The sequence below is a fragment of the Papio anubis genome, chromosome 1, assembly GCF_008728515.1.
Source record: "Papio anubis isolate 15944 chromosome 1, Panubis1.0, whole genome shotgun sequence".
Classification (NCBI taxonomy): domain Eukaryota; kingdom Metazoa; phylum Chordata; class Mammalia; order Primates; family Cercopithecidae; genus Papio; species Papio anubis.
In genome coordinates, this window is record NC_044976.1 from 146,173,145 (window position 1) to 146,186,537 (window position 13,393).

Sequence of the window (13,393 nt, forward strand, 5' to 3'; positions counted from 1 at the left end):
TACAATGGTGGCTCTGCTGAACTGCAGCTTCTTCAAGTCACCTTCATCAGGAGCACAAATTCCTGACCCTGTGAAGACAGACTGATTAGGGTTTCAGTCTGGGCTACATGAATTACCAACTCTGGATCCTCAGCTAGTAATTTGAACTCACTCAACCTCAGTTTTCTTATCTGTAAAATTGAGATTAAACAAACAAACAAAAAAACTTACCCCAGGAAGGTTGCTGTGAACTTTAAATAAGTTGACCTTAAAGCTAGGGTATTATCACTTACAAAAAAAAAGTAAGATTTAATATATAAATACATAGAAGGTGTTCAATATCCAGCATTCCTGTAAAATGAAAATCAAATAAAGTCACTCTCCCGCTGCAAACTCTCCTTCCCCCATTCCATAAAATGCAAACTCCTCTCTAGTTCCATGAGGCCTTTCATGGCCTCACTTTTGTCCGCTTCTGTCCTCATCCCATTGCTCTCTGGCCCTTACTCACTAAGGTCAGCCACACTGGCCTTCTCGAGGATCTAGCCCTAAGGCCTTTGCGCATGCTCTTCTTTTCTACAGAATGCTCTTCCCTCAGATCCTCATCTGGTGAGCTTCTGCCAATTGTATCCCAGCTTGATGGTCACCTGTTGAGAGAACCTCCTGGACAAGTCAACCATTTTCTGCTATATCACCTTACGTATATCACCATACAATATCATCATTTCTTTTCTAGCATATATCCTTACCTGTTTATTTTATTTGTGTTGTTATTGATTGCCTCCCCTCACCAGGATGTTAGTGCCAGCCTTGTTCACTGTTGTATCCCCAGCTCATAGAACAGCATCTGGCATGTAGAAATGGCTCAATCAATATGTGCTGAATTCATGGATGATAAATAGTCTTATCTAATTTACTATCCTTCATGGAGATGTTAATCGTAATTGGTGATTGTGATCTTAGCTTCCTCTAGCAACTTATTGTGGATAAAATATATTTTTTAATGCTATATCCATTAGGGTATAGTTATTATTGTAGAGAACATAATGGAATTTCAATGCATTTACACATGTTTGAACAGGATGAAATATATGAGTAGTACTTGCTTCTGTGTAATATGCAATATTGCTCAAAGCGTGATAAGTGGCAGCAGAGATGGATGTCACATTGTTTGTAATAACTTCCACTGTCCTACTTTTAGGCTACCCTCCACAGAAAAAGCCAGTTCATGCAGGGCTCTGTGAAAAGCTCCCCAGGGCAGCAGCCCACCATGTGGAAGGTGTATACAGGCCTTTTTTTAATGGCCTTATGTAGGAAGGGGTAAAGAGCTTGGGCTTTTACATCACCTATCTGTATTGGAAGGCCAGCTTTATCACTTACCAAGTTGCATAAATTTCTGTGTTCCTCAGTTTTCTCATGTGTAAAGTGGGGATAATAATACCAACCATATAGGATTGTCGGTAGGAAAAATGCAAAATTAGTACATAGAATACACTTACAAAACTGTAAGTGCTCAATAAACTCAGTAGCTACTTTTATGTATCCTCCATGAGAGCAGGATGGGGCTGGGTTCCTGTTTCCTCTTAGGGAGAGCATATATAAGCAATAAAAAATAGCATGTGATAACTCCAAAATTTCATTATTTAGTTTTATTGTTAAAAGTGAATCAGGGCTAATTTCAGTGTTTTCCACTGTTAGGTCAGTTTTCCCTTCTTCAGATATTAGAGAAGAACCGTATTCACACGTAGTAAATGACTCCAAAGAGCAAGGTGGTATGAGAAGCAGTAGTGACAAGACACCCATTTCTAGCATGGGAAATGTCTTGTAATTTTTCCAGTAGCTTCACGTCTCTGAACTTCAAAAGTGCTCATAGAAAGCAAGACAATGTCCTGCTGTACCCTCTTCCCCTGGGTCCGAGAATTCAATTAAAATCAGGTTCTATCTTGCCTAATCCAAGGTGTTTTAGATGAAGGAAACCTGGAATACAGGGACTATATCTGTAAAAGTGTGACTGTATTGTATCCAGCAAGGTTCTATGCAAATAGAGGTGCTAGAAAACGTCCATTTGATGGTGAAAGAAAATCAGATAGGTAGACAGTTAAATAAATAGCTACATAGAGCTTTTCAGCACATTATGCCTTCATAGCTGGAGCCTGCAGGGCTACTCATGAAATAAAACAATCTTGTAAACATGTAATTTCAAATTCATTGCATTGTCTCTTTTGTCAAAATTCTTTAACCACGATTCCGGCAAAGAAGATTTTGGCATATTGCTATTCAAACATATTCAAAACCTATGACAAGCGCTACCCTTTAAGAAGGCATTAGCGTGACTGCCATGGGAAAATATACTCCAAGGTTGTAGATGAATTGATATGATTTCCTTGATTGTATCTTTTTATTTATGAGGCATAATTTATGAGCACTGGAAAGCAAACTGCAATGAGTGATGACTAACAACAGCCAAAGTCATAAATCAGGAGCAGTGAAAGAAGTAGTGATTTTGATCGAATCTATTGAATTAGCTGTTGGCCTTAGCCAATACAGGTATTGGAAAGACCTTTTTAATATCTATTTGTCCCCTCATGGGAATGTGATAACAATCTCATTACATGCCCCTAGGAAACAAATAATTTAATTGTTTGCCCGTTAACATACAACCTGTTTACTCTACTTATTAATTACTGGCATAGCTGTTCATGCTAGAATTTTTGTTTATTTCTGATGTGAATTGTTACAAAATTATGTTCACATTCCTTAGTTTTTATAAACAATTATGTCTCCTTAGAGCTTCTTGATACAAATTTGTCATCAGAATTGTTGAAATGCTTTTTTTAATCAAACATTGTCATTATCCCACAAGGAAGTATGTTACTGTTTCACAGAAGTTGCAGAGAGCTCAGATATTCTTCCCTCTGTTAATCCTCTGAGAGTTAACAGTTTTACTAGTACAGCTCTTATCATAAGCAGCCTGGATAAAGAGCAAACTCTCAAATTGCTCCAAGCACAAAGACAGTCATCATCACTTACATTAGGAGTTAACAGATTAGAGATCTTTTGGAAAAGACTAGTCGACTGAATTGGGTTACTCCGTATTCTATTTTTATAAGGAAAATAATAGCAAATGTAAGACCAAATAAACATCATCTTGGTGCTGACCCGTATACAAAGCATCCAGGAACCATATATTATGAAGTATCTTCCCTGGATTTGAACAAGACTTGTAGCATTTCCTTGGCCAAAAGAATCATAAAATATTTTCACAATTTAGGGGTTTTTCTTATGATACCGTAAAGGAAAAATACATCAGGAACCCCCTTGAAATTTATATTAATAATTTAGCTTTGCTCTAAGACAATACTTGGAAAACATCAGTCCCAAGGAAGGTTATTTCAGAAAGATATGAGACATTGAGCGAGACAAAGCATTAAGGTGAAAACTACTTTGTTTAGCCAATACAGGTATTGGAAAGACCTTTTTAATATCTATTTGTCCCCCTGATGGGAATGTGATAACAATCTTAACAACAAGTTAAGTGTGGAAATTGTGCTAAAGAAAAACTAGCACAGGCCGGGCACGGTGGTTCACACCTATAATCCCAGCACTTTGGGAGGCTGAGGCGGGCAGATCACGAGGTCAGGAGTTCAAGACCAGCCTGGCCAACGTGGTGAAACCCCATCTCTACTAAACTACAAAAAATTAGCCAGGCATGGTGGCAGGTGCCTGTAGTCCCAGCTACTCAGGAGGCTGAGGCAGGGGAATCACTTGAACCCAGGAGGTGGAGGTTGCGGTGAGTCGAGATCGCTCCACTATACTCCAGCCTTGGCGACAGCAAGACTCTGTCTCAAAAAAAAAAAAAAAAAAAGGGAAAAAGAATAACTAGCACTGTAACAGAAGCATCTAAAGGGGCCACCACTCTGGGAGATTTCTGATACATTTCCCCTTCTCCCATCCTCTGTAGACTGGAGATCCCTTCTCTTTCACATTCACAAAAATTATTACAATGCTTCTGTTCACAAATGTTTGCTTTCCTCCTAGAATAAAATTAGAAGGAAAAATGTCGTGTTGAGAGAAATTGGGAGCATTTAGAATAATATTCCTCTGCACTAAAACCAAAATAGACTCAGCAATTTCTAGAAATATCAAGGTTTCAAGAAATTACACCTTAAGTGAAAATTAGGAGGCAAGAAGTGGTTCTACAAAGTCGGTAAACTCTAGCTCTGTTTGGAACTGTGAAAAAACACAGTAATTAATTCTGTGATGATTATTGAATTGTAACATATTCCAAGATACATTTATTGTGTTTATTTGAATGACTGAAGGTAATGACAAAGGTAATGCAAAGTATAACTCTAAAGAGACATAACATAAATAAAAATTGAAAATGTACAGTGCCTATATTCTGTACTTGGTTCTATAAAGAATAGACCTTTGTGTTTTTCAAATAATATTGGGTGTAAAAATCACTTGGAAATATGTTGAAAGGGCAAATTCCAAGGTCCTGTCACCAGAAATTCTGATACAGGTACCCAAAATCATTTTGATGACCATGGCTAAGGAATATATTTTGACAAAGACTTCTCTCAAAGAGGTAATTTTCAAGAGAGAACAAATGATTAAATTCATTGTTTTCACAGCAACGTGATTATGGCAGCTTAGTGGCAGATGTTGACACTCTGTGTAATTAAAAATTTTTAAGGCAAAATACAGTAATTAGTCCTTTGGGGTAGGAAAGAGTAAATAAAAGAACAATTTCATTTTTTTTAATGAACAACAAGCATAAATATGGTAATAGTCTCTAGTTGGATTTAAAAATATATTACATTGAAAACAGAAATTCCATTGAAAACGGACATATTAATCTACCATTTTGCTAGTTAATTAAAGAATTTGTGGCTAAACAATTATAGTTTTTATGCTTTTAAAAGTAATCTACGTTTTCTATGACATTTTACATTGTAACTTTTTTCATGGTTACAACAGAAGCCTTAGAGAAATAAAACAACCAAGTCAGTCAGTCCTAACTTTTCATTATTAACAGCTGGGGAAGTTGCTGACTTTACAGTGATAACTGTGTGTGCATCCACTCATTCACATGTGAAAGTGTTCACCAAACCCAAAAAATAATGCATTTCAGCAGAAACTTTAATCATCTTTAATCTTTTATTATAAAACAATAAATATGGTCAGTCTATGAGAACACATGGACACAGGGAGGGGAACATCACACACCGGGGCCGTTGTGGGTGGAGGGCCGGGGGAGGGATAGCATTAGGAGAAATACCTAATGTAAATGACGAGTTGATGGGTGCAGCAAACCAATATGGCACATGCATACCTGTGTAACAAACCTGCATGTTGTTCACATGTACACTAGAACTTAAAGTATAATAATAACAAAGAATAAATATGTTCAGTCTAAACACTGTAGGAATAAAGATAATCTTGAATAAATCAAAGATGAAGAACATCTTGGCTTTTTTTTCTCTTGGCCATGGAATTTATAAGCCTTACTTGCTTTTCTTCCCCAATAATAACTCTTTCATGTTTCTAGGAGCTCACACACTAAAGAAAGAGAATACACAGCTGTGTGATCACAAGATATTTTATTTATTGATTTTTACGGGTTCATTACAACTAAAAGATCGGGACATATTGCTAAAAAATTTTCCATGCAGGATCTCTGCTGCTTCTTTCTCCGCCTTATAAAGACAGACTCAAATCTTGGGGCACTGCTTCCCAGTGGGAATCATAAACATTATCTGTTAGTATTTTTACCCTGGACCCTGAACTACACTTCAATACTTTTATCTCTTGCTTAGCCGGACATAGACACAAATCCACAGTGATATTTTAGACAAAGAACGTTTTTGCCTCAGCAGAGATAGAGACAAAGAGAGACAGAAGGAGACAGAGAAAATAATATTATTCACAGGTTCTTTTTTCCTTTTCTCCTAGTGGTTTGATATAACAGAGACACTGCCTCGTGGTACAAGTTTTGTGAAATTCATAATGCTTCATTATCTCAGCTTTCTCTTCATTCTAACTGTTTTCATTTTCACAGTTGCTCATGTAAATAGGTTGATCCTGCTTTGCATAAGCATGTTGATTTATATGAATGCTATTTTGATCTCAAATTGATTGAATAGTAAAAAGAAAGTCTAGGAAAAAGAGTCATGTATTATGAAGGACTCCTGCCAAAGACAAAATAGCCTATGTACCTTCCCTATTAGTGATGGGGAATTTTGAGTTGCCTGGTTTTAAAAGGGAATATTTCCAAGAAATATAGCAAAATACTATAATACTGAGGCCCAAGTGTTTTTAAAATCCAGGGATTAAATCCCATTTTGGAAATAGAACTCCACCTAGTAGAAGTTCACGTAACACAGGAAGGCTGAGATTTAGTACGATCTACAACACTACCATTAAAAAGCCTTAATAGTATTTATGATTCTATATCTACATTGAAAATGAAAGAAAAGTTAATGTTCATAAGCCAGAGCCAGAACTGTGCTGAGCACTTTCTATGAATTATGCTTATTTCATCTCATTTTCTTTCAACACCCTATGCCTGTACTACTTCCATCTCCTATTGGTGCACAGTAATTAATTGGCAAGTTGTTGAATTTTTCTTTTATTATACCTAGTTGCATTTTCTTCCTCATTTTCTTCCCCATCCATTGTAACCTGACTTGAAATTCTACCTGCCCTTAAATCACCAATCAAAGTTCTGCTCTTGGCAAAAAAACGTCATGTCAATATTTGCACCTTACTTTGTATTCTTTTTTCAAGAATATTTTTTCAAATCTTGTCATTCATTGTGCAATAATAGGTGTCCCCCACACCACTTCCTCAGAAAGGTATTTGCAGTAAAAGTGGTTGTTCTGGGGCAGAGTGAGGAGACAGGGACCCTCCTCACCAGCCCTGAAATCTGACTTCTTCGTGAATAACCTCCACCTCCCCTCCCCAGTGTAAGTCTGACCTCACCCATTTCTGAGGGGACTCTGAGAGCAGCTGCAGTTGTATTCTGATGGACTCTAACTTCCATGAATTCTGGCTCTCCCATTGCTAGCTCCTTACTTCCCTATACTTACCAAAATAAACCCCCCTCACCTAAGACAACTTGTACATGTCTAGCCATCCTTGCAAGCTAAGACACCTTACCTAATCTAGAATTGCAGGTATTTGTCTGTGGACAAGACGTTAAGTTTTCATGATTCTGAGTATTTTATTTATGCATATGGATGGCATACAGAATCAAAAACCCCGCTCATTGAAACAGGCACTGGAGAGCAGAATTTCAGCGCTTGTAACTTTTGTCACCTTGAACAAGATAGTGAAATTTTCTGAGCCTCAATTTCTTCACCTTTAAAAGGGGACTAGTAATACATTCTCCACTCACCTTACAAGGTTGCCATTGTAAGGACTAAATAAGCTGACATAAGTTAAAGTGCTTTGTAAAATGTAGAGTTTATACAAATGTGAGTGATTATTATGCAAATGATGAGAGGATGTATCCAAGCTCTAAAAAGAGCAGGTGTGTCTATGTAAGTAGGTTAGTTGTCTCTTTTTAAAAATGAGGCTCCTGGCAATCCTATCAGCAAGGGGCTGGAGATTTGCATTTGACAGCAACCTGAAAACAATTCAACATCAGAAAATTTACTTTCACAAAGCAATCTGGAAAAAAAGAAAAGTATGAAAACTACTGATAGGATTTGACCTAACTACTAAAAATCTCTCTAATGTTTCTTCTCTTGAAGATATTATTGATGCAAAAGCAAAGTAAACAAAAATGAAACTAAACTCTCACTGCAAAGTATTCTGAGTTTTCTTTTCCCCACAGATATCTCCTATTTTGAACATTCTGCATGGTTTTTTTTTTTTTTTTTTTTTTTTAAATACTGAATGCCTGAAATGTGTGTACTGTAGAATCAAACAAGTTTTTCAGACTTGTCTTTAAAAGCTCAGGGGCAAATTTTTAGAAAATACATAGTGTAGAAGAAATGCAATGAGAAAAATTGTCCTGAAGTTAGACTTTCACCTGAAAGCTTACTAAGGAATACTACTACTCCTAAACACGCAGACAGTCTTCTTGTATTGCCATTTAGATCTATCATTCTGATTGATCACTGTGTAGTTGGCTATTATTGGGCCTAATTTAACCCTATACACTCACACATCCATCTACTCTGTCTATTGTACCTGACATTCTACAAATTACTTACTCATGCAAATGACGACCTAAGGCAACCTTTTAGGATATTCGTGTTTAATTATACAAATGGTTCTTGATAAATAAGATTATACATCGTTCCATATGTTTATTCCCTCCTTGATGAAAGGAAATTTAATTTTCATGCAGATTTGGTGGGGATGATGTTTAAGAATTGCTGAGTTTTATGTAGTCTGCAGATCCATCCAGTTTGCAGAAGCTGACAAAATCACTCCACTTCCCACACAGAGATGAGCAGTTTTTTCATTAGGCTTAAATCAACCAGCTGCATTCTGAAATCATAAATGGCCCCCTTTGTGTTCACATGGTCAAAGGTAAAAGGCAAAAAATAAAAATAATAAAGGAAGAGCCTGCACTCCTGTGTGATTACAAAGTTGCAAGATCAAAGTTTATCTCTTCCTGTTGTGTTTAGTTGCTTTTGGTTGCCAATGTCTTTTTTCTTTTCTTTTCTTTTCTTTTCTTTTCTTTTCTTTTCTTTTTTCCCCCCATCCAGCCTGAGGGTATCTTGCTTTTGACAGTCTTGTTGATTTCTCTTTGGAGGTCTGGGCAGTGAATTCTGCAGGAAAGGCCCCCAGTAGCTGGACGTGGTGCAGAACCGGGCCAGCCCCACCAGAAGGTGTCAGAGCCCCTACGTTCCATGCGATCTCTTCTACCCAAGCAGTGGTCAACATCAGTGCCCCCAAGAAGCCCAACGGGATCGTCAGTCTCTACAGGCTGTTCTCCAGCAGCGCTCATGGGGCTGAGACAGTGGTGAGCAACAGAGCTAAAAACCCAGGACTGGTTGACTTTTAAAAATCATTACCATGGAGCTCTTGTGTTTACGTTTTTATTTTTCTCTCCATCTTTCTTATCCTTCTATTCTAAATTGCCCTATGGTGAACTTAGTAGCACAAAGATCCCTCAGAGAAGAAAAAGTGAACCCTGAGGAAACATACAGAAAGTATGTAAACTCTTAGGGAGAGAGATGCTAAAGGTGGTATTAAAGACTCCACAAACCTAAGAAACCAAGACTTTAGAAAAAATCAAACTAATTTAATTGAATTAGAAAATAGATCAACCACTTAACAGAGTGGTGGCACATAGTAAGAAGTCGGCAAATTGTAATTATTGGTGGTGTAAATGTTAGTATGAAAAAGACAAAATAGAGCAAAGATTATCCTTGGAATCTCTATTTTGACATGCACAAATCTCTAATAACACATGGAAAACTCTCATTCCTCTGGTGAATTCAAGAAAGTTCTAACCCTTTAGAAGAGAGAGCAGAGCAGCTCCATCAGCACAGCCCTAACTCCACTGTTTGTTCATTAACACGTTTGAGGCACATTGGGAGACAGGAGAGATTGCTCAGGGAACTAGTCTTTCACATTGTGCGTTAGCCAAGCCACTTCCTGGAGGCGATGTTAAGAATCAACTAGACCAGTTCCTGCATTATTTAAATGAAGAGACCAGCAGCCAGCAGGATGAAGACCCTTGTCTCTGTGGTATAGCTTGTGTCACTCAAGTTTCTCATGAATAAGTGGAGATTATAATACTTTGTTCACACAAACATTGTATAGAGATTGTGCAGGTCCTGCTATTACACTATAAATTATTTAGATCAATTTAGGGAACAATTTGGGCAAGAGTGGAGAATTCCTCTGAGACCAGAGTGTCAGGTATTGAAACACAATTTCAACAGATAACTTACATACAGGGAGGCTTGGATTGAATGTTAAAGGAATATTAGCATATTTTCTATAGGGCTTTGTATTCAATAAATATAGATGATGTAAATACAATCAACCCTTGATTATCCATGCTTATAAAATGATAATAAACTAAAATAATTTATATTTGGAGTGCATTGTATGCATTTTTTAACAGCTCTTCTTAATCATGCATTCTTTTTGTCAACATGAAAATTAATTTCCAGTTTCTGAACTCTTGTTCCAAAGAGTACTTATTAAAACCACAATGAGGTTAAAAATTTGCTGAAAATAAACCAAAAAGTTTATAATCCTACAAAGATGATTGAGAGAAGACTATGATATTTTGTACAAACCAACACCCTCAGAGGAAGAGATTTTCAGGTTCTCCAATACTTATACCTGATTTTAATGTAGATATGAAAGGATTTTTTGACTGAGGAATTGCATGCAAGTAACCATTTGCAGAATATGGACCTTGGTGAATGCTGCTAGACATATAATAGAAAAACAGATTTTGTTCTTTGAAAAGACATCACTCAGAGGGTCATAGACTTTGATCAACACTTTGTGTGTTCTATGCCATTTTCTAATACCATTCTAAGGTGATAGATAATCGATAATATTATGCCTTGTGATTTCCATCCTGCTACCTCAAACTTCTATTTAACGGTTACATTATCAAATTTTTCACCTATTTGTCATACCTATCTAACGGGGTTGGTAATTTTTTGAGGATAAATGCCATGTTAAATGCCATGTTTCGTCTCCCAGAGTGCCTGGCGTGGTACCGCATTCATAGGAGGTGGGATCCGATAACATTCATCAAACACCTCTAATGTTTGCCACTGCCTCATCTAGCCTCTTTCCTCCCACAGCTGTCTGAAGGCATGGCCACCCAGCAGACTCTCCATGGCCTTCAAGCCTTCACTAACTACTCTATTGGAGTAGAGGCCTGCACCTGCTTCAATTGTTGCAGCAAAGGACCGACAGCTGAACTGAGAACCCATCCTGCTCCACCGTCAGGACTGTCCTCTCCACATATCGAGACGCTGGCCTCAAGGACAGCCTCCTTCCAGTGGAGTCCCCCCATGTTCCCCAATGGTGTCATTCACAGGTAGTGGGTCAGGCGGAAGGATGAATAAACTAACAAGGCATGTGTACAGACTGATGAACTCATGGTATAGCCTACTCCGCCCCTAGGCTACAAACTCGCATAGCTACCCAGCACTCCCCAGGGAGGACTTGCTCATTGAATAGATATCTATAGCAAAGTAGACAAATAAATTGATTTGAGTGGTAATGTTACCTGCGATATATTTAAATCATAAAAGCAGCTAATGATAGAAAAGAGAACAACAAAATAAGCTTTACATTAAAAAGACAATGCAATGTGTTTGTATTCAATATCCTCCTCCTAATAGTTTTCTGGAAGCATTCCTTCTACAAGTCTTCCCTGGAACATAAGACACCTCCACAGTTAGATCAGAATTGCTCTGATCTAATTTAAAATATTGTCATAAACCACTGTTTGAAAGAAAAAAGAAAGAAAAAAGAAAGAAAAAAGAAATGACTCAAATCATTTAGAAAAAAAAAGTCTTTATTCTAAAAAGAGAAGAACCATTCATGTCTCTTCTCTTAAAAGAGGGAAATGTCTTATCTCTACCAACAAGGATCGCAGTTGCTGGGTAAACAGCAATGTGCGTGTAGATGGTGACTTCTCTTATCATTTCTCTAGTTACATCTGCTGCTCGTTTCCAATAACATTACATAAAGTGTTTCTGAGAGCAGTTTTCTGCAAATGGAAGTTTTAAAGAGCCTGTAGTCTATGAAAACAAAATGTCTCCTCACAAAATAGAACCAGTTTTAAAAGTGAGAGTTAAACTAATTCCATTACCCATCTTCACTCTATGTATCCATTCTCATTTTAGCTATGAACTCCAACTCCACGTGGCTTGCCCTCCTGACTCAGCCCTCCCCTGTACTCCCAGCCAAATAGAGACAAAGTACATGGGGCTGGGACAGAAAGCCAGCCTTGGAGGTCTCCAGCCCTACACCACGTACAAACTGAGAGTGGTGGCACACAACGAGGTGGGCAGCACAGCTTCCGAGTGGATCAACTTCACCACCCAAAAAGAATGTGAGTACAAGTGGCTGCTACCACAAGCCAGAGAGATTGGAAGGCATTCAGGAGAAGCTTGTCCTGAAAACTGGGGAAGCCACGTTTTAAAACAGATTGAGTGGGCTCAATAACACTGAATGTTACTGAAGCATTGATGAGGTTGACTACTGAGGAAAAATGTCTACTGGATTTAATAATATGGAAGTCAAGGGCAGATTTAGGAAGGATTTTCATGTGGGGATAGGGTAAAAACAAATTTAGGGGAGTTGAACGATCAATGGGAAGAAAGAAAGTGAACAAACACTGATAGACCATTTTTATAAACAGTTTTGCTACTCCTTTTCTTTGTAAATTACATGGCATAGTCTCTAGTATGTCCAGAAAGCATTGAGACATAGCACTATTAGGAAAAGCAAAAGCGCAACTGAGTGAAGAAAAGCACAATCAACTAATCAATTGGGGGCTTCCTTACATTTTTATATAATACAGTCATGCATCGCTTAACGATGGAAATATGTTCTGAGAAATGCAGCGTTAGGTGAGTGTCATGAAAATATCGGAGTGTACTTGCACAGACCTACATGTTATAGCCTACTCCGCCCCTAGGCTACAAACCTGTATAGGCATGTGGCTGTGCTGAATACTGCAGGCAATTGTAACGCAATGGTTATTTGTGTAGCTAAACATAGAAAAGGTACAGAAAAAAATCTGATATAAAAGATAAGAGGGACAGGCGCAGTGGCTCACGCCTGTAATCCCAGCACTTTGGGAGGCCAATGCGGATGAATCACCTGAGGCCAGGAGTTCGAGACCAGTCTGACCAACATGGTGAAACCCCATCTCTATTAAAAATACAAAAATTAGCCAGGCATGGTGACACACACCTGTAATCCCAGCTACTCAGGAGGCTGAAGCAGGAGAATCACTTTAACCCAGGAGGCAGAGGTTGCAGTGAGCCGAGATCACGCCACTGCACTCCAGCCTGGGCAACAGAGCAAGACTCCATCTCAAAAAAATAAAATAAAATAAGAGGTGGTACAGGGCAGCGCCATTATAATCTTACGGAACCACCATCATTTCTGCAGTCTTGATCAAAACGTCTGAGATATATGACTATAACTTAGATCTTATAAGGTATATGCTTTTATTGTTTAATAATGGCAAACACAAAAAGGATTAAGAATAAAAAAAGTACTTATCAGAACCACTACATAATTTATGGAGTCCAGGGGAAAATGAAAATATGGAATCCTTTGCTGAAAAATCTTGAAGAATTTCAAGACAGCAGCAGTAGAGCATCAGGCTAAGCCGAGGACTCTTCTGCGTCACAGGCCTGTGCAGCCGCACAGTTCACATGCCAAGAAAGCTGGTCCTGAG

At 38.0% G+C, this 13,393-nt stretch overlaps 1 protein-coding gene across 1 annotated transcript in view; it reads left to right on the plus strand.

Moving 5' to 3' along the window:
- USH2A (usherin) overlaps window positions 1-13,393 on the plus strand; it is a 790,277-nt gene that overhangs the window by 757,253 nt on the left and 19,631 nt on the right. The window contains exons 64-66 of the mRNA XM_021927201.2: window positions 8,750-8,959; window positions 10,773-11,011; window positions 11,826-12,034. Of these exons, the coding sequence (XP_021782893.2) occupies window positions 8,750-8,959; window positions 10,773-11,011; window positions 11,826-12,034 (658 nt within the window). The remainder of the gene's footprint in view (window positions 1-8,749; window positions 8,960-10,772; window positions 11,012-11,825; window positions 12,035-13,393) is intronic.